Source organism: Panulirus ornatus, chromosome 48, assembly GCF_036320965.1.
Source record: "Panulirus ornatus isolate Po-2019 chromosome 48, ASM3632096v1, whole genome shotgun sequence".
Taxonomy (NCBI): domain Eukaryota; kingdom Metazoa; phylum Arthropoda; class Malacostraca; order Decapoda; family Palinuridae; genus Panulirus; species Panulirus ornatus.
The window spans coordinates 15,713,692-15,735,095 of NC_092271.1; the positions used below are offsets into that span (position 1 = coordinate 15,713,692).

The 21,404-nt window shown below is 40.5% G+C and overlaps 1 protein-coding gene across 1 annotated transcript in view; it reads right to left on the reverse strand.

Annotated features, from left to right (window-relative positions):
• Window positions 1-21,404, reverse strand: part of AGO1 (protein argonaute-2) — a 237,315-nt gene that overhangs the window by 56,864 nt on the left and 159,047 nt on the right. The window contains exons 15-16 of the mRNA XM_071690453.1: window positions 8,833-8,913; window positions 7,965-8,197 (exon numbers count right to left, since the gene is read on the reverse strand). Coding sequence (XP_071546554.1) covers window positions 7,965-8,197; window positions 8,833-8,913 — 314 coding nt within the window. The remainder of the gene's footprint in view (window positions 1-7,964; window positions 8,198-8,832; window positions 8,914-21,404) is intronic.

Below are 21,404 nucleotides of genomic sequence, written 5' to 3' on the forward strand. Positions count from 1 at the left end.
AAACGCTTGAATCTCTTCTCCCTTAAAAAAATGTAGACTTTGCAGCAACTTAATCCAAGTGTTCAAAATTCTGAACAAGTTCAATAAAGTAAACCACGAGTATCTTTTTGAAATACAAGAAAATACAGTTACCAGGACAAATGGAATAAAACTCAAAGGTAAAACATAAGGTATGGATATGGCAAAAAGCTTCTTTTCCTATAGGTGTGTTGAGCACTGGAATAAGTTACCCCAGATATAGTAAATGCTAAAACTATAAATACCTTCAAAAGTTGTTTAGACAAATATAAATTCAGGTATACTATGAGAAACACCAGAATTAAACGTATATATGACAGTAGTAATGGGGACACTTGAGAGCTAATGTGCAGCAGCAGAGACTTGGTGATAGCTTAAAAAAGTACTGAGCAGAATTACTTTTGTCAATATTTTTTTTTTTCAGACAGCCAAGTCGTGGGCCAATCAGTACTCCTGTTGTATGTCTTTCTTGTGTAAACTTGTGTAAACTCCTGCAACCTTTGCCTTTTCCCACATCCTATGACTCATTTCCACTTCCATTGTCCCATTCACTGCTAAGTCCATTCCCAGATATCTAAAACACTTCACTACCTCCAACTCTTCTCCATTCAAACTTTCATCCCAACTAACTTGTTCCTCAACCCTACAGGCCCTAATAACCTTGCTCTTCACATTTACTCTCAACTTTCTCCTTTCACACATTTTCACAAACTCATTCACCAACTTCTGAAGTTTCTCTCTTGAATCAGCCACCAGTGCTGTATCATTGGCAAACAACAACTGACTCACTTCCCAGGCCCCCTCATCCCCAACAGACTGTATACTCCCCCCTCTTTCCAAAACTCTTGAATCTACCTACCTAACTACCCAATAGATAAACAAATTAAAAAACTATAGGGACATCACAGCCCTACCTCAGACCATCCTTCACTGGTAACCAATCACTCTCCTCTCTTCCTTCTTGCACACATGCCTTACACCCTTAATAAAAACATCTCACTGCTTCTAGCAGCTTACCTCCAACACCATATACTCTTATGACCTTCCACAAAGCATCTCTATAATCCCTATCTTATGCCTTCTCCAGATCCATAAATGCTATATACAAATACATCTGTTTTTCTAAGTATTTTTCACACACATTCTTCAAAGCAAACATCTGATCCACACATTCTTTTCCACTTCTGTACATGCCTTCATCCTCTCAATCAATACCTTCCCATACAATTTTCCTGGAATACTCAACAAACTTATGCTTCTGTAGTTTGAACACTCACCTTTATCCCTTTTGCCTTTGTACATTGGCACTATACATGCATTCCAACAATTCTCAGGAACTTCACCTTGATATGCATACAATGCATACATGCATACAATGCATGCATACAATGAATATCCTTCCCAACCAATCAACAACCCAGTCATTGCCTTTCTTAATAAATTCAACTGTAATACCATTCAAACCTACTGCCTTGCCAGATTTCATCTTGTCATATTATGATTATAATTATCATCTATCCATTTATATATCTATCATACTTTATCGCCATTTCCTGCATCAGCAAGGTAGCACCAAGAAACAAAGACCCAACCACTCATATAAAAACAAATATATATAAACATGCATACATTTATACTCGCTTGCCTTCATCCATTCCCAGTGCCACCCCACCCCACAGGAAACAGCATCACCATTCCCTGCGTCAGCAAGATAGCTCCAGGTAAACAGACAAAATAGGCCACATTTGTTCACACTCAATCTCTAGCTGTCATGTGTAATGCACTGAAACTACAACTCCCTAACCCTATCCAGTCCCCACAAACCTTTCCATGGTTTACCCTACACTTTTCACATGCCCTATTTCAGTCCACTAATAGCATGTCGACCCCGGTTTACCACACTGTTCCAATTCACTCTATTCCTTGCACGCCTCTCACCCTCCTGCACGTTCAGGCCCCAATTGCTCAAAATCTGTTTCACTCCATCCTGCCACCTCTAATTTGGTCTCCAGCTTCTCCTTGTTCCCTTCACCTCTGACACATATATCCTCTTTGTCAAACTTTCCTCATTCATTCTCTCCATATGTCCAAACCATTTCAACACACCCTCGTCTGCTCTCTCAAACACACTCTTTTCATCACCACAAACCTCTCCTACCTTTTCATTACTTATTCGATCAAACCAACTCGCACCACATATTGTCCTCAAACATTTCATTTCTAACACATCCACCTCCTCCATACAACCCTATCTATAGCCCTTGTCTCACAACCATATAATATTGTTGGAACTATTCCAGCAAACATACCCATTTTCGTGCTCCAAGATAACATTCTCTCTTTCCACATATTCTTCAATGCTCCCACCCAGAACCTTAGCCCCATCCACCACCCTATGACTCACTTCCACTTCCATGGTTCCGATATCCAAAACACTTTACTTTCTCCAATTTTTCTCCATTCAAACACAATCCCAACTAGCTTGCCCATCAGACCTGCTGAAACTAATAACCTTACTCTAATTCATATTTACTCTCAACTTTCTCCTTTCACACACTTTTCCAAACCAAGTCACCAACTGAAACAGTTTATTGATCAAATCAGTCACCAGTGCTTTATCACCGGTAAACTACTGACTCAATTTCCAGGCCCTCTCATCCCCAACAGACAGCATACCTACCCCACTCTCCAAAACTCTTACCATATTATTATCCCTGGGAATAGGGGAGAAAGAATCCTTCCCACATATTCCCTGTGTGTTCTAGAAAGCAACTAAAAAGGATGGGAGTGGGAGGCTGGAAATCCTCCCCTCCAGTTTTTACTTTTCTAAAAGAATGAACAGAGCTTGTAGATTTATGTGCTGAAAAAGGACTGGTGATTGGGAATACCTGGTTTAAAAAGAGAGATATGCATAAGTATACATATGTACGTAGGAGAGATAGCCAGAGAGCATTATTGGATTTCGTGTTACTTGATAGGCTCATGAAAGAGACTTTTGGATGTTCATGCGCCGAGAGGTGCAACTGGAGGGATGTCTGATCATTATCTTGTGGAGGCGAAGGTGAAGATTTGTAGAAGTTTTCAGAAAAGAAGAGAGAAAGTTGGGGTGAAGAGAGTGATGAGAGTAAGTGAGCTTGGGAAGGACACTTGTGTGAGGAAGTACCAGGAGAGACTGAGTACAGAATGGAAAAAGGTGAGAACAATGGAAGTAAGGGGAGTGGGGGAGGAATGGGATGTATTGAGGGAAGCAGTGATGGCTTGTGCAAAAGATGCTTGTGGCATGAGAAGCGTGGGAGGTGGGCAGATTAGAAAGGGTAGTGAGTGGTGGGATGAAGAAGTAAGATTATTAGTGAAAGAGAAGAGAGAGGCATCCGGACAATTTTTGCAGGGAAACAATGCAAATGACTGGAAGATGTACAAAAGAAAGAGGCAGGAGGGCAAGAGAAAGGTGTAAGAGGTGAAAAAGAGGGCAAATGAGAGTTGGAGTGAGAGAGTATCATTAAATTTTAGGGAGAATAAAAAGATGTTTTGGAAGGAGTTAAATAAAGTGCATATGACAAGGGAACAAATGGGAACTTCAGTGAAGGGGGCCAATGGGGAGGTGATAACAAGTGGTGGTGATGCGAGAAGGAGATAAGGTGAATATTTTGAAGGTTTGTTGAATGTGTTTGATGATACAGTGGCAGATATAGGGTGTTTTGGTCGAGGTGGTGTGCAAAGTGAGAGGGTTAAGGAGAATGATTTGGTAAACAGAGAAGAGGTAGTAAAAGCTTTGCGGAAGATGAAAGCCGGCAAGGCAGCGGGTTTAGATGGTATTGCAGTGGAATTTATCAAAAAAGGGGTAATGTATTGTTGACTGGTTGGTATGGTTATTCAATGTACGTATGACTCATGGTGAGGTGCCTGAGGACTGGCGGAATGCTTGCACAGTGCCACTGTACAAAGGCAAAGGGAATAAAAGTGAGTGCTCAAATTACAGAGGTATAAGTTTGTTGAGTATTCCTGGGAAATTATATGGGAGAGTATTGATTGAGAGGGTGAAGGCATGTACAGAGCATCAGACTGGGGAAGAGCAGTGTGGTTTCAGAAGTAGTAGAGGATGTGTGGATCAGGTGTTTGCTTTGAAGAATGTATGTGAGAAATACTTAGAAAAGCAAATGGATTTGTATGTAGCATTTATGGATCTACAGAAGGCATATGATAAGAGTTGATAGAGATGCTCTGTGGAAGGTATCAAGAATATATGGTATGGGAGGTAAGTTGTTAGAAGCAGTGAAAAGTTTTTATCGAGGATGTAAGGTATGTGTACGTGTAGAAAGAGAGGAAAATGATTGGTTCTCAGTGAATGTTGGTTTGCAGCAGGGGTGTGTGATGTCTACATGGTTGTTTAATTTGTTTATGGATGGGGTTGTTAGGGAGGTAAATGCAAGAGTCTTGGAAAGAGGGGCAAGTATGCAGAATGTTGTGGATGAGAGAGCTTGGGAAGTGAGTCAGTTGTTCGCTGATGATACAGCACTGGTGGCTGATTGGGGTGAGAAACTGCAGAAGCTGGTGACTGAGTTTGGTAAAGTGTGTGAAAGAAGAAAGCTGAGAGTAAATGTGAATAAGAGCAAGGTTATTAGGTACAGTATGGTTGAGGGACAAGTCAATTGGGAGGTAAGTTTGAATGGAGAAAAACTGGAGGAAGTGAAGTGTTTTAGATATCTGGGAGTGGATTTGGCAGCGGATGGAACCATGGAGGCGGAAGTGAATCATTGGGCGGGAGAGGGGGCGAAAGTTCTGAGAGCATTGAAAAATGCGCAGAAGTCGAGAACGTTATCTTGGAAAGCAAAAATGGGTATGTTTGAAGGAATAGTGGTTCCAACAATGATATATGGTTGCAAGGCGTGGGCTATAGATAGAGTTGTGCAGAGGACGGTGGATGTGCTGGAAATGAGATGTTTGAGGATAATATGTGGTGAGAGGTGGTTTGATCAAGTAAGTAATGAAAGGGTAAGAGAGGTGTGTGGTAATAAAAAGAGAGTGGTTGAGAGAGTAGAAGAGGGTGTTTTGAAATGGTTTGGTCACATGGAGAGAATGAGTGAGGAAAGACTGACAAAGAGGATATATGTGTCAGAGGTTGAGGGGACGAGGAGAAGTGGGAGACCAAATTGGAGATGGAAAAATGGAGTGAAAAAGATTTCGAGTGATCGGGGCCTGAATATGCAGGAGGGTGAAAGGTGTGCAAGGAATAGAGTGAATTGGAACTATGTGGTATACTGGGGTCGACGTGCTGTCAATGGATTGAACCAGGGCATGAAAAGCGTCTGGGGTAAACTATGGTAAGTTTTGTGGGGCCTGGATGTGGAAAGGGAGCTGTGGTTTCAGTGCATTATACATGACAGCTAGAGACTAAATGTGAACGAATGTGGCCTTTGTTGTCTTTTCCTAGCGCTACCTTGCACATATGCGGGGGGAAGGGGTTTTCATTTCATGTGTGGCGGGGTGGTGACGGGAGTGAATACGGGCAGACAGTATGAATTATGTACATGTGTATATATATATGTATATGTCTGTGTGTGTATATATATGTATACCCTGAGATGTATAGATATGTATATGTGCTGTGTATGGATGTGTATGTATATACATGTGTATGTGGATGGGTTGGGCTATTCTTTCGTCTGTTTCCTTGCGCTGCCTAGCTAACGCGGGAGACAGCGACAAAGTATAATAAAAATATATAAAATATATATTATTATTATTATCATTATTATCATCATTATTATTATCACACATACTTGCTGTTTCCTGTGACAGCCAGGTAGCACCTGGAAAGAGACGAAGAAAGACTAGCCCATCCACTCATATACACATTTATGTACATAAATGCCCACATACACACATACATACATACTTATATCAACATATACATACATATACACAGACATTACATAAATACATATGTACATATTCATACTTGTTTGCCTTCATCCATTCCTGTTGTTACCCCATCCAACAGGAAAACAGTATCGCTATCCCCTGCTTCAGCGAGGAAGCACCAGGAATACAGACAAAAAGGCCCCATCCGTTTACATTCAGTCTCCAGCTGTCATGTGTAATGCACCAACACCACAGCTCCCTATCCACATCCAGGCCCCACAGACCTTTCCAAGGTTTACCCTATATGCTTCACATGCTGTCCATTAACAGCATGTCGACCCAGGTATATTACATCATTCCAATTCACTCTTTTCCTTGTAAATGTCTCACCCTCTTGTATACTCAGGCCCCGATCACTCAAAATCTTTTTCACTCCATACTTCCACCTCCAATTTGGTCTCCAGCTTCTTGTTCCCTCCACCTCTTAACACCTCTTTCCTCGCTCATTCTCTCCATATGTCCAATCCATTTCAACACACCCTCTTCTGCTCTCTAAACCATACTCTTTTTATTTCCACATATCTCTCTTACCCTTACATTACTTACTCGATCAAACCATCTCACATCATATATTGTCCTCAAACATTTCATTTCCAACACATCCATCCTCCTCCATGCAACTCTATCTATAGCCCATGCCTCATAACCATATAACATTGTTGGAACTACTATTTCTTCAAACATACTATCAACATTATTCAAGGAGTAAAGATTTCAAAGATATGGGGAGGGGGGGGGGGGGGTGTAAGACTCCATCCTCGCCAAGATAACCTCTGCTGTGTATTCAGCACATGAGACATCTTGACCTGTCCCAAGGACAGTCAATAAAGAAGCTGAGCAGGGATAATCTTTGAGCTGTCCCACAGCACCAAATTTAGCACTACCAACGGGGGGACAAAGGATGAGTGTGATCAAACAGAATTAACAAAAATAAGACTGTGGAGAGGTCCCATGGACAGAAAAGTGCATGAACAGTGGGAGGGTCAGAGGTGTAAAAAGGTCAAGTGTGTTCGAAGAGTAGTTTTGATGGTTGGAAATTTGAGCAGGGTGTTAATCCATTGTTATATATCATCAATGAGGGAAAAAGTAAAGATTCTGGTCAAAGCCTAGCCACTCTTTGTTGTGTAAATTGAAATCCCTGCAGTGAGGATCACAGTGCATGGAAGTGTAGAGAGCGATCTTTTGTGGCAAGAAGTCAGTCAAAGAATTATACATAGAGTAACGGGGAGGATATACAAGAAAAACAAAAGCAAGACAACAGAGGGTAGAGAGATCTTGGGCCTAATGACACCAAATTTAGAAGACTCATGACCCATGATTCAAGCAAAAGGGGTTTCTATACAACGGTAGGCACAAATTCCACTCTTAGAGATGAAATAGTGATACAGATTATAGGCGGACATTTGACAGTGCAAAGGAGAAGCAACCTTAGACAGTTCCATGGAAAAAAATCAAGGAAGAGGATAAATAGGCGGTGCTACAGAATGTTGCAGAAATGGATAGAAAAACAGCATTGTCTGGGAACTGTAGCTATGGAAGTGGTGTGGATCTCAGTCACATGAAGGGAACTCACATGGGTCCTAAGATCCACTCAACCCCTCTTTACCAGTGATGCCACTCTGAACTGGAACAAGATATTTTTTATATATTTTTCATTTTCTATTATTATTTTTTTTTTTGGGGGGGTGGATATCTGTGAGGTATACATTATCAAATTCTGTGTATAAGAAAAAGAGGTTATGGGATTTGGGTCAAATAACAGCAACCCATATGAGGGTGGTGATCTGGGCCTGAAAGAGCCTACATAACAAATGCCACAGTGCTGGCTCATTGCAGTCACCACTTGCCCTCACTAGTTGGTGGCTTCCTGCTACCTACTACTATCACTATTACTACTACAACTACTAAATAACAGCAGTACTTGCAATCTACTACACCTAGTAGTGCCACTTACTGGCAACTGGCAATATGGCCAGCTGCTTTAAAACAAACAAGCAATAAAATGAAAAAAATGAAAAACCAACCTTGTATGATGCCTCTTCTGTACTGCAATATATGTGATACCAGGTTTGTAATCTGCTTCCAACTTGATGCATGCCTCTCTCATGGCAGTCAGTTCATGCTGCAAGACTGTCTGGAACTGCCCCTCGCTCACACCATCACGGTAGAGGATGATTCTATTTGGTTTAAATCGTGTAGACTTGTAGAACTGTATGAGCAGTTCCTTTACCATAGAAGACAGTTCCTGGATCACCTCCTGTTGTGAGTATTTAGCAATTAAACAAAATAAAGTAAAAGACAAAGCTGGAGGAATCTTATCAAGAAAAAATGCAGTACAAATGAGTTTCAAGAAAAATGTAAAAACTAGTCTAAACAACATTACTTGATTGATCTTAATTTTTTACTTCAATAAAACATATGCCTTAAGACTATTATACAATTACTAATGAAACAAAATATAAGAAGCTGACCAACATCAAAAAAACCTTACAGGTACTTTCTACGGCTTGTGAGTAACTATATTTCCGACTGTACAACATTAGAATCTACACTTTCGATTTCTATGATACAAATGGTAGCAAATATCTGTTCAGTATATACACTGAAATTTCAGTGAAAATGACACTGTCAACTGAACTCAATCTAATATCTACAATAAATATCTAACAATCAATAAGAAAGGGAGGAGGGAGGTTACAAATTGACTGGTGTTTCTTTTCTGGATTTGCCAACTGGAGAAAATGGTCTTTCCTTGATATTCTAACAAATTTGTCAAAAGCAAGTGCCACTAAGGTCCATGTTATCTGTAATGTATAAATAAGGAGAAAATGTAACAAGTAGCTAAAATTCATTAGATTGTTACCAATGGTTCAAAAAAGGAAAAATACTTGCGTCATGTGCTGTCCTCGCGAATGTCAGTTGTCTGGGTCGCGAGCCATCACTGGCACTTTGGCCTTGTGTTGTTGATCCATTCTGTCAATGGCAAATTCAACGCTTATTGAATTTCACTGGCAGATATCTTTTTTCTCTATAATCAACGATTTTAAGATTAAGATTAAAGGAGTATACATCTGTGTACTTAGAATAAACAATTTAGGTAACTTAAGCAACTCTTTGTGTTATATGCACGATCAATTGGGAATATGCCATGAACTGACAACACAGGGGGCTCATATACATCAGTATCTTCACTTTCATCACAAAAAACGAAAAAAAGTTCGCATTTGCCCTGTGTACGTGTGTATGTGGGTATGTAATCACCTATATGTACTGTATGCATGTGTAATTACCTCTTTGAAATTACATACTTGTAGAGGGAGTTTTACCCTCAAGCATTATCTTTCATACAACTTTTTACATTTTTGTAAGTTGTCTGCATTTTACATGTTTTTATTCATTTTCTTCCATTCATCCACCATTTATACCAAATATGAAAGTACTTCCTCATCTTTATTTACAAGTTTCTTGCCTACTTTCATGTTATCTCCTATATTTGTTCTATCCCTAATCTCCAAAAGAACAGCTAACTGTCTACATCATCAATCTGTTTTTAAAACTTAATGGTTGTAATCAAGTCAATCCTCACCCTTCTCTCCTCCAAACTGGGCATATCTAAGTTCTCTTGCCTTTCCCTGTAACTTAGCTTTCTTAATTCTGGTACTATCTTCCACACTCTCCATTGAACCTCCTCTATCAGCTCTTTGTGCTTCTGTTAGTGCAATGACCAAACTTCAAAAGCTTATTCTAATTTTGGCCTGTGTAATAACCCATTTGTGCTGTACAAGGAGGGAGTTTTGCACTTGTAGGACCCCATCTCTTGGACATTTTCTACGATTGTACAGCTTCTTAAATCTAAGTACAGTATGCAATCTCCATTAACCTACTCCTGAATCACCTTATTCCATTCATCCACCACTCTTATACTATAAAGCTACTTCTTACATCTTTTTAACAAGTTTTTTGCTTCATTTCATGTTATGTCCTTCGTTGCTTTATCCCTCTATTCCCAAATCTTTCAATAAACAATTCACTGTCAATGTAATCATGTTTCAAAAATAAGCAGTGATCAGGTCACCCTAAATTCTTCTCTCTTCCAAAGTTGGCAAATTTAGAGCCTTGCCTTTCACCGTAATTCAGTTCTCCTAATTCTGGTACCATCTTTGTTGCCTTCCTTTAGACCTTCTCTATTAGCTCTTTATGCTTCTTTAGGTGCAGTTACCAAACTTGAGAAGCACATTCTAGTTTTGGCCTCATGAAGAATATTCCCTATCCATATACTTGAAAGCAATTCTAAAATCTGCCAACACAGTTTGCCTCCTTGACTGTCCTAAAGTAAGCCGCTGGAAACACGTAAGAAGACTATGTTGACTGAATCTTGAGGCCTCTTTCCTGCTAGATAATAATCATACTGAGGCTTTCTTCCACTTTGTCCCATCCTCAAGACCTTATCTTACACCACCTCATTCTGAATTTCACCAGCTAATTATTAGACCAACTTTGGAGTTTGTTGAGGTCCCCTTATATGCTGGTGTAATTCTCCTCACTTTTTACTTCTCTCATCATCTGCACACATCAAGGTTGGAGTCCATACCTTTAAGCAAGTTATTTGCACTGATAAAAGAACAGTGACAGTCCCAGAAAAGAACACTGTATCAGTCCACGAGTGACCTCCGTCCCTTTGGACAATGTTCCTCTGACATATGTCCATTGTTCCAATTCATAGAGATAATACTCCATCCACTCCAGATGTCTCCATCTTATTCCTACTTAGTGATCTAGCTCCTTAATGTGCCTCCCATGCATAACACTGTCAAATGCTTTCTGGAAGTCTAGATACGACCTATCCACCCAGCCTTCCCTTTTATCTACGAGAGTTTACTCTCTCATACAAATCTAGAAGCTTTGTAACACAAGACCTGTTGCTCAACCTAGTAACATCTCGGCAGAAAGCCACCGATTTGATTTCTAATTATTTTCTCCATAACATTTCAGAACCACATCCTTTAGTGTGACTGGTCTGTATTTCAGCGACAGTTCCCAGTTTCCTTTCTTATAGATAGTTATGATGTTTGTCCTTCTCTCTTTCTTGGCACTTTCAGTCTCTACAAACATCATGAACGGCACATCAAAATCATAAATGTAAAACTACCAGCTGCACCATCCAGACCCAGTTTTAAGCTTAAGCTCAAGCAGGTATTGTGAACACTGCTTCCATTTTTGCTAGAAAACCTCCATGCATAATTTTTTCGACTTCTGATGCTGAAAGAATCTGTGGCCAAAAAGTACTCTCTATAAAATTCAAACACAGGTCACCACTTTCAATTAACTCAGGACCATCTCTAAATCTGACTAATAGCCATTAAACCTTCTTAGAAAACTCACTCAAATGTGCTCTCCCAGGCAAAACTTGTTTGCCTGAGGATGAATGACAAAATAATCATGCAATGTAACCTTAGCCCCCACCCAGGCTTGATGCATGGCCTTAAAACTGAGTTGTGAAACAATGTGAAAATATCTGCCTAAAGGCATCACCCAGCTCTTGTAAATACCCATTCGCAGGCATTAGGGTTAACCAATGAACATTCATGGTGAAATCATACACCAGGTGCCTGCTACAGACCTATCATTACCTTGAATCACTCTACCTACTTGCACAAGAACCTTACTCTCTTGATTAAAACTCCACACTACTTTTAATAGCTTATCTCCTACACCATATATCCATAACTCCTTCCACTAAGTATCTTTATAAACCCTCTTACATTATTTCTCCAAGTCAATAAATGCTACATACAAATCCTTATGTTCCTCACACATACCCTCTAACTCTCTTGAAATTGTACTGATCCTTCCAAATCTGATGCTCTGTGCATGGCACTACCCTTTTAATCACCACTCTTCCATCCAACTTAAATGTACATTCAACAAAGTTGTACCTATGTAATTAGAAAATTCATGTTTGTCCCCCTAACCTTTATACGATGGCATTATACACACATTCCACCAATCCACCAGCATCTCATCATGATCTATTCATATGAAAATCCTGACTAATCGATCAATAGCATAGTCACCTTTCTGAAGAAATTCAACTGTAATACCATCCACTCTATCCATCCTGATATATTTCATCTTCCATAAGTCTTTCAACACCTCTTCTCTTTTCACCAAACCACTTGTCATGATTTTCTCACTTTGTATACTTCTACCTACCATCCAACTCAAACACCCTACATCTGCCATCCTGTTATCAAACACATTCAACAATCCTTCAAGGTACTCACTCCGTCTCCTCTTTTCCTGTTACTATTTCCCCATCCACTTACTTCATCACTGTTCCCAATCACTTTCTTGTTTTTCACATCATTCAGCTCCATTCAAATTTTCTTTATTCTTCCTACAGTTTGCTGATACTTGCTCACCCTAATTCTCATTTCTTAACCCTCTTTTTAAACCACTGCATCTTCCTCTTGTCCTCTTGCCACTTTCTCTTTAATATCTCCCAATCACTCACATTCCTTCCCCAAAAGTAATGTCTACACACCTCTCTTTTCCTTTCAATAGCAACACTGCTTTGTCATCTCACCTGTGACTACTCTTTCTTACATGCCCACCTCCCACAATCTGCATGCCACTCACTGCTTCAATAAATAACTCCCATTCTTCATCCACTCCCCTAACTTCATTCACTCTCACCTTTTGTCATTCTACACTAAATCTCTCCCAACATCTCTTCACACAAGCCCTTTTACCAAGTCCTCTCACTTTTACCACCTCTTCATCCCTATGTCATTTCATCTTTTCCAAAAACCACTACATATGTTAATCTTAGCCTTCACCAAGTTATGATCTGACATCCCATCAGCTGCCCCACTCAGCAAATTCACAACTAAGAGTCTCTCCTTTGCATGCCTATGAATTAGTACATATTCCAAAATATACATAATAAGTGTTACTGCTGAAGTTTTACATGAGGTTACACCATGAATGAGTCACCTAAATTCAGTGAAGCTGTAACACTAGGAGTACATTCAGTACAAAAAAAACTCATTCTAATTGAGTCAAATTTTCCTCACTATTGGAAGTAGTGCACCCTTGGGCTGCAAGACCCTCTTAAAGAGAGGTCCTGGGTAAATCCAGGGCTCTTTCTTACAAAGAAGTTCATGGGTAATCAAAAAATACATAACAGACTAAACTTCATGCCCCAGGAGATCTTTCTATTTTTATGAGGCTCCTGTAGTGCTCAGGAGGCCATGTCCACTGGTCAGGACTACAGGTTATAAAGTGTAGTGATGTTGTATGTGTCTGTGTGTAGAGAGAGCAACTAAGTAATAAGTGCTCAGAGTCTTCATTCAGTTCTTTCATGTGCAGGTGACCTTGCAATCACATCACAAAACACTGTCAGCAGAGTAGCAACAACATACAGCACTACATTACACACTTGGAACAATGGCTAACCCTGAACAGAATGTCTATCTCCCCATAAATCCTCAACCACCTTTAATGGACAGTCTCTCCCACTGAACAAAACACCAACCACTCTAAGCATCACATACAACACATATAACACTCTCTCTCCAAACTAATAACATTAACACAAATACAATACAGAAACTAAATGTTCTCAGCACACTAACAACCACAACTTACAGGGGAAAAAAGGAGAGAGAGAGAGAGGAGGTGGGGGAGGATTCCTTAACATCATCTACAAACAATTCATCCACTCCACTCTAAACTACGCCTTACATGCCTGGTTTTCCATCTTTTCAAAACCAAATGGAGCAAAGTTGCAAACTACACAAAATAGTGCAGTCAGATGAATTACTGGCTGTCTAACAACCACACTCAAACCAACACAGCTGAACAAAGATCTTACTTATACAATCACACTTCAACATGCTCAGCACTCAATTCTATGTAACATCACTAGTTCCATCATATCCAAAACACAATAACTAACCACCCAGCCCCAAGTAGATATAAAAACCTTAGCCCCTTCTTCACACTTCAGCAGCCTCTAATCACAGATCACCCCTCCCCTCATCAAATACAACACTGATTAAACACAAGTACACTTGACAAGCTCAAACAACAGCCTTCCCAATGCAACCTTAAATTTCTACCAATGAGACATAAACCTATCAAAAGACACTTCCTGGACAAGGAAAAGTGTCTCTTCCCCATCTCCACTCTGGTATCATCCATCCCTAAAATACTACAAGCTATATTTCAATAAATCCCAAGATCCTTCATTCCATGATGCAACTACCTCAATGAAAATGAAATAATACATTTCATACAAACATAAAATATACGTATAAATATAGGGGGCTGAGGTTTTGGCGCATTACATATGATAGCTAGAGACTGAGTGCGAACGAATGTAGCCTTTTTTGTCTTTTCCTGGCGCAAACTCACTGGATGGAGGAGGGGGATGCTATTTCCTGTGTGGCAGGATGGCGACGGGAAAGGATGAAGGCAGCAAGTATGAATACGTACATGTGTATATATGTAAATGTCTGTGTATGTTTTATTTTATTTATTTATTTTGTTTTGTTGCTGTCTCCCGCGTTTGCGAGGTAGTGCAAGGAAACAGACGAAAGAAATGGCCCAACCCACCCCCATACACAATGTATATACATACACGTCCAACACGCAAATATACATACCTATACATCTCAATGTACACATACATATACACACACAGACACATACATATATACCCATGCACACAATTCACACTGCCTGCCCCTATTCATTCCCACTGCCACCTCGCCACACATGGAATACCATCCCCCTCCCCCTTCATGTGTGCGAGGTAGCACTAGGAAAAGACAACAAAGGCCCCATTCGTTCACACTCAGTCCCTAGCTGTCATGCAATAATGCCCGAAACCACAGCTCCCTTTCCACATCCAGGCCCCACACAACTTTCCATGGTTTACCCCAGACGCTTCACATGCCCTGATTCAATCCACTGACAGCACGTCAACCCCGGTATACCACATCGATCCAATTCACTCTATTCCTTGCCCTCCTTTTCACCCTCCTGCATGTTCAGGCCCCGATCACACAAAATCTTTTTCACTCCATCTTTCCACCTCCAATTTGGTCTCCCACTTCTCCTCGTTCCCTCCACCTCTGACACATATATCCTCTTGGTCAATCTTTCCTCACTCATTCTCTCCATGTGCCCAAACCATTTCAAAACACCCTCTTCTGCTCTCTCAACCACGCTCTTTTTCTTTCCACACATCTCTCTTACCCATACATTACTTACTCGATCAAACCACCTCACATCACATATTGTCCTCAAACATCTCATTTCCAGCACATCCACCCTCCTGCGCACAACTCTATCCATAGCCCACGCCTCACAACCATACAACATTGTTGGAACCACTATTCCTTCAAACATACCCATTTTAGCTTTCCGAGATAATGTTCTCGACTTCCACACATTCTTCAAGGCTCCCAGGATTTTCGCCCCCTCCCCCACCCTATGATTCACTTCCACTTCCATGGTTCCATCCACTGCCAGATCCACTCCCAGATATCCAAAACACTTTACTTCCTCCAGTTTTTCTCCATTCAAACTTACCTCCCAATTGACTTGACCCTCAACCCTACTGTACCTAATAACCTTGCACTTATTCACATTTACTCTTAACTTTCTTCTTTCACACACTTTACCAAACTCAGTCACCAGCTTCGGCAGTTTCTCATATGAATCAGCCACCAGCGCTGTATCATCAGCGAACAACAACTGACTCACTTCTGTGTATGTATATATATGAATACATTGAAATGTATATGTGCGTGTATGGGTGTTTATGTATATACATATGTATATACATATGTATGTTGGGCCATTCCTCGTATGTTTCCTTGCACTACCTCGCTGATGCAGGAGACTGGGATTAAGTAAAATAAATTACTATTATTATCATTATTATTATACTTTGTCGCTGTCTCCCGCGTTTGCGAGGTAGCGCAAGGAAACAGACGAAAGAAATGGCCCAACCCCCCCCATACACATGTATATACATACGTCCACACACGCATATATACATACCTACACGGCTTTCCATGGTTTACCCCAGACGCTTCACATGCCTTGATTCAATCCACTGACAGCACGTCAACCCCGGTATACCACATCGCTCCAATTCACTCTATTCCTTGCCCTCCTTTCACCCTCCTGCATGTTCAGGCCCCGATCACACAAAATCTTTTTCACTCCATCTTTCCACCTCCAATTTGGTCTCCCTCTTCTCCTCGTTCCCTCCACCTCCGACACATATATCCTCTTGGTCAATCTTTCCTCACTCATTCTCTCCATGTGCCCAAACCACTTCAAAACACCCTCTTCTGCTCTCTCAACCACGCTCTTTTTATTTCCACACATCTCTCTTACCCTTACGTTACTCACTCGATCAAACCACCTCACACCACACATTGTCCACAAACATCTCATTTCCAGCACATCCATCCTCCTGCGCACAACTCTATCCATAGCCCACGCCTCACAACCATACAACATTGTTGGAACCACTATTCCTTCAAACATACCCATTTTTGCTTTCCGAGATAATGTTCTCGACTTCCACACATTCTTCAAGGCCCCTAGAATTTTCGCCCCCTCCCCCACCCTATGATCCACTTCTGCTTCCATGGTTCCATCCGCTGCCAGATCCACTCCCAGATATCTAAAACACTTCACTTCCTCCAGTTTTTCTCCATTCAAACTCACCTCCCAATTGACTTGACCCTCAACCCTACTGTACCTAATAACCTTGCTCTTATTCACATTTACTCTTAACTTTCTTCTTCCACACACTTTACCAAACTCAGTCACCAGCTTCTGCAGTTTCTCACACGAATCAGCCACCAGCGCTGTATCATCAGCGAACAACAACTGACTCACTTCCCAAGCTCTCTCATCCCCAACAGACTTCATACTTGCCCCTCTTTCCAAAACTCTTGCATTTACCTCCCTAACAACCCCATCCATAAACAAATTAAACAACCATGGAGACATCACACACCCCTGCCGCAAACCTACATTCACTGAGAACCAATCACTTTCCTCTCTTCCTACACGTACACATGCCTTACATCCTCGATAAAAACTTTTCACTGCTTCTAGCAACTTTCCTCCCACACCATATATTCTTAATACCTTAAAGTAAAGTAAAATACCTTAAAATACCTTAAAGTAAAATAAATATAAATATATATATTGCACTAAGGTTACAGTAAAGCATGTGATCTAGTATCCACTGGAGGATGAGATGTTGATGGAAATGGTTAACTTATGCATTAGTATCCAGAAAACGAAGTGATTTAAAATATCAAGTTTAAAATAGAGACATGTATACAAAGCAAGAAAAATGATAAGCATGCATAACTGGATTACATACTAAATGATAGGCAAGCAAGAGAATTCTAGATGTGTATGTGCTGAGTGGGTCAGCTGGTGACATGACAGACCACTAACTATAGTGGAAGCAAGGGGGAAGATCTGAAGAGGCTTTCAGAAAACAGGAAATGACCTAGGTAAGATAATGGAGGTGAAAGTAGGTGAGCCAAGAACAGAAGCTTCCATAAGGAGAAACCACGGGAGATTGTGTGCAGAATGGCAAACAAGTAAATGAAGCTAGGGAACTGGGTGAGGATTGCGACGTTTTATGCAAGCAGTGTAGGTATGTGCAAGAGGAATGTGTAGCAAACAGAATGTAGGTAGGTGAGAAAGGGTAATGAGTGGGAGACTGATGAAATTATGTTGTTTGTGAATGAGAACAAAATAGTGTATGGGCAAGAAAGGAGTGCAAGCTAATGCGATATGTACAGTCAAGGAATCAAGTATCTTCCTCACTCTGTCATGTGAATCCACTAATAACCCAGTTAGCGCTATCCCAAAGACTGATGTTTTGTTATTACGCTCTTGCTTGCATCTTAAAGCTCTAGTTTTACTACACCAAAAATATGAAAATCCATATAAAAAGTCAATAGATACGAGTCCGAACACTAACCACACACTGAGAGCAGCTCTCTTTGCTTATGTTTACTTGGACAATCAAGAGTCCCATACACAAATATGCTCACATCCAAACAGCGAAGAGTGCTCTTCAAACAGTGAAGAGTGCTCTTCCTGTTAGTGCAAGTAAAATCTTATCACACCTATACTATGTACACATTCTTGATGACTTGATATTTCTTTACTGTGAATACTTTTATTTTACCCATCATGTTCAGAAGATGGTCTCCAAGATCCGGTGAAAACCATAATCAAGAATGAAGACAAGATAAAAGCTTCAACTATGATGAACACAAAGTTAACAGTAATGAAAGTGACTTGATCAAGGAACATTTTGTCAGAAAGAATGGAAGGTAAACTAAGCAAAGCTCTACGCTATGTAGCGGGTGGGTTTCAGCAGTTGTGAGGAGCACTTGGCAACACATCCAGTGCATATTACCACACCTTTCTACTTTCTCACTCCATATCTTAAAATTGCTAGATAATGTAATGGCAAAGGGATACTTTGTTACTAATTCATAAACAATTTTGAAGGTAGATATTAGCTGTTCAATAGCATCTGGCATTGCTGCAGCAAGTGTTACCAAAGAAACTGACACACACATCACCATCTCACCACTTACCACAATCTCCCTCACCATCACCACCACCACCACTACTTCCATTATTATCACCCCCATAGGCACCACCCAAATCATAATTTCAGTGATGCAGAAATGGATTAGCTTCATCCAGAGCAAAATCATACAATATTCACTGCCTCTATAATCCCTCCCACCCACCACATCTCACTAACATGCTGCAGCTCTCATTCATTCTACTTCAGTGAACACTCTTCATTAAATGACTATCATTCATGATACAGTATCATACACTGTTTATTTGTCATTCAACAGTTAGTAAAAATATGTTACTGTAATAATCAGTGTTTATTAATACCAGTAACCCTTATGTACAATACCGAGTATATCTTACAGATGAAAAATATGCTCAGAAACCTATTTCCATTTTCCAGGAGCATAACCTGAATGCTAATCGGGGTTGAAACTTAAATGGAATATTTTGTAATTGCTGCTGTGACCACAGCTGTTATGCCTGATTATTAGAAGCCTCAAATTCATAAATGAATCATGGGGTGTTGAGGCGGAATCTCATAAACATGTTACCTGACTCATACGGAGCCATTCTGGCAGCAGTCTCATAATATTTTGCTGCATTTAGAATACTGGAACATGGCAAACTATTCTGTAATTGTTACTATGAATACAGTTCATCAGTTGATATACATAATCAGAAAGAAGCTAAGAATTCCAACATGAATCACTGGGAAAGTTGAGTCAGTCTTGTACATATGTTACCCAATTTGTATGGGTACCATAGTGGAAGCAGTCTTACAACATTTCAGTACATCTAGAACACTGAAACTCAGTATAATATTCGGTACTTGTTGCTGTGACTTCAGCTGGTCAACTGAGATGCCTGATTAGATAAAACCTTCAAATTCTTACATGAATCATATACAGCGTTGAGTTGAATCCTCATAAATAAGTTACCCAACTCAGATGGGTACCACAGCGGCAGCAGTCTTGCAACATTTCAGTGCATACAGAATACTGAAACTAATATTCTGTAATCCTTGACAATAGTTGGTCAACTGATGTCTGATTAGAAGCTTTGAATTCTTACGGGAATCATAGGGAGTGTCTAATTGAAATCTCATAAATATGTTTCCAAACTTGAATGGGTGTCACAGTGGCAGCAATCTTACAACAGTATTTCAGTGCCTCTACCCATGAACACGGTACACTAGCCACTGAGAGGTTAACAATGAGCCACAAGAAGATGATGGCAATAATAGGTGCTATGATATCATTGTATTAGAGTGATGTGCTCCTAGTGGACAAAGCAGATAGATAAGAAGTAAGCACAAAAACTGCAATGAAATCTATCAAGTGTATTAATAAAAAGACACCATTCAGGCTATCCCCACTCAACACTGCATGAAAACATGCAGGTTCATGAAGAGATACAAGCTGAACCTACACTTAACACCCATTAAAATAGGGAAGTTGCAACTGCAGTGCACACTGCAAATGATAAGGAAGACTGAATTGCTTGGGTACTCACTCACACAACCCAGCAAAGAAACCAGCTTTAACCCTACAACACAGAGATATAGTAAGTCATATTTACCATATCCTGCAGATATGACAACAGCAAAGTTGTTGCATCATAGAAGGGTGGTCACATAACTGCTGGTATCAGGCCTTAGATGGTCAGGAGCAGTGTAGTGAACTTGTAGAGACCAGTAGCTGTCTCATGGCCCATGAACACTTGGAACATTGCAAGAGTGTGGTTGAAAGAGCAGAAGAGGGAGTGTTGAAATGGTTTGGACACATGGAGAGAATAAATGAGGAAAGACTGACAAAGGATATATGCATCACAAGTAGGGGGAAGAAGAAGTGGGAGACCAAATTGAAGGAGGAAGGATGGAATGAAAAATATTTTGAGTGATCGGGGCCTGAACATACAGGAGGGTGAAAGGCGTGCAAGGAATAGAGTGAATTGGAACAATGTGGTATACCGGGGTCAACGTGCTGTCAATGGACTGAACCAGGGCATGTGAAGTGTCTAGGATAAACCATGGAAAGGTCTGTGGGGCCTGGATGTGGAAAGGGAGTTGTGGTTTCGGTGCATTACACATGTCAGCTAGAGACTGAGTGTGAATGAATGTGGCCTTTTTTTTGTCTTTTCCTGGTGCTACTTCATGTGTGTGTGTGTTGTGTGTGTGTGTGTGTGTGTGTGTGTGTGTGTGTGTGTGTGTGTGTGTGTGTGTGCTATTTGGGTGTGACAGGGTGGCAATGGGAATGGATGAAGGCAGCAAATATGGATATGTACATGTGTATATATGTATATGTTTGTGTATGTATATGTGAGTATATGTGAGTGTGTGGGCATTTATGTATATGCATGTGTACATGGGTGGGTTGGGCCATTCCTCGTCTGTTTCCTTGCACTACCTCGCTGACGCAGAAGACGGCGGTTAAGTTTGATAAAAAAAATAATATCATGCTCTAATCTGTAATGGCTATAACAATACCAGGGGGGTGAACAGCTCTATTTCAACCTGGACAAAAGCCCAACACACGCTGCCAGGGTCATTTGAGGCTGGTTTGCAGCTCATCCAGCTATCACAGTCCAGCAGTGGCTGACATAGTCACCAGACCTAAATCCTATAAAACAACTTAAGGGACCTCATAGGCCAAACCTGGGATGGATGTGAATGTCAAAAGAAACTATATTGTGTTAATTTACAATGTGACCAAGTTGTGGCTGACCTTCCAACACCAAGAAAACATTACACAACACTTAGTTTAATCTATGCCAACTAGGCTTCACCACATAATAGATGAAAATGAGGATAC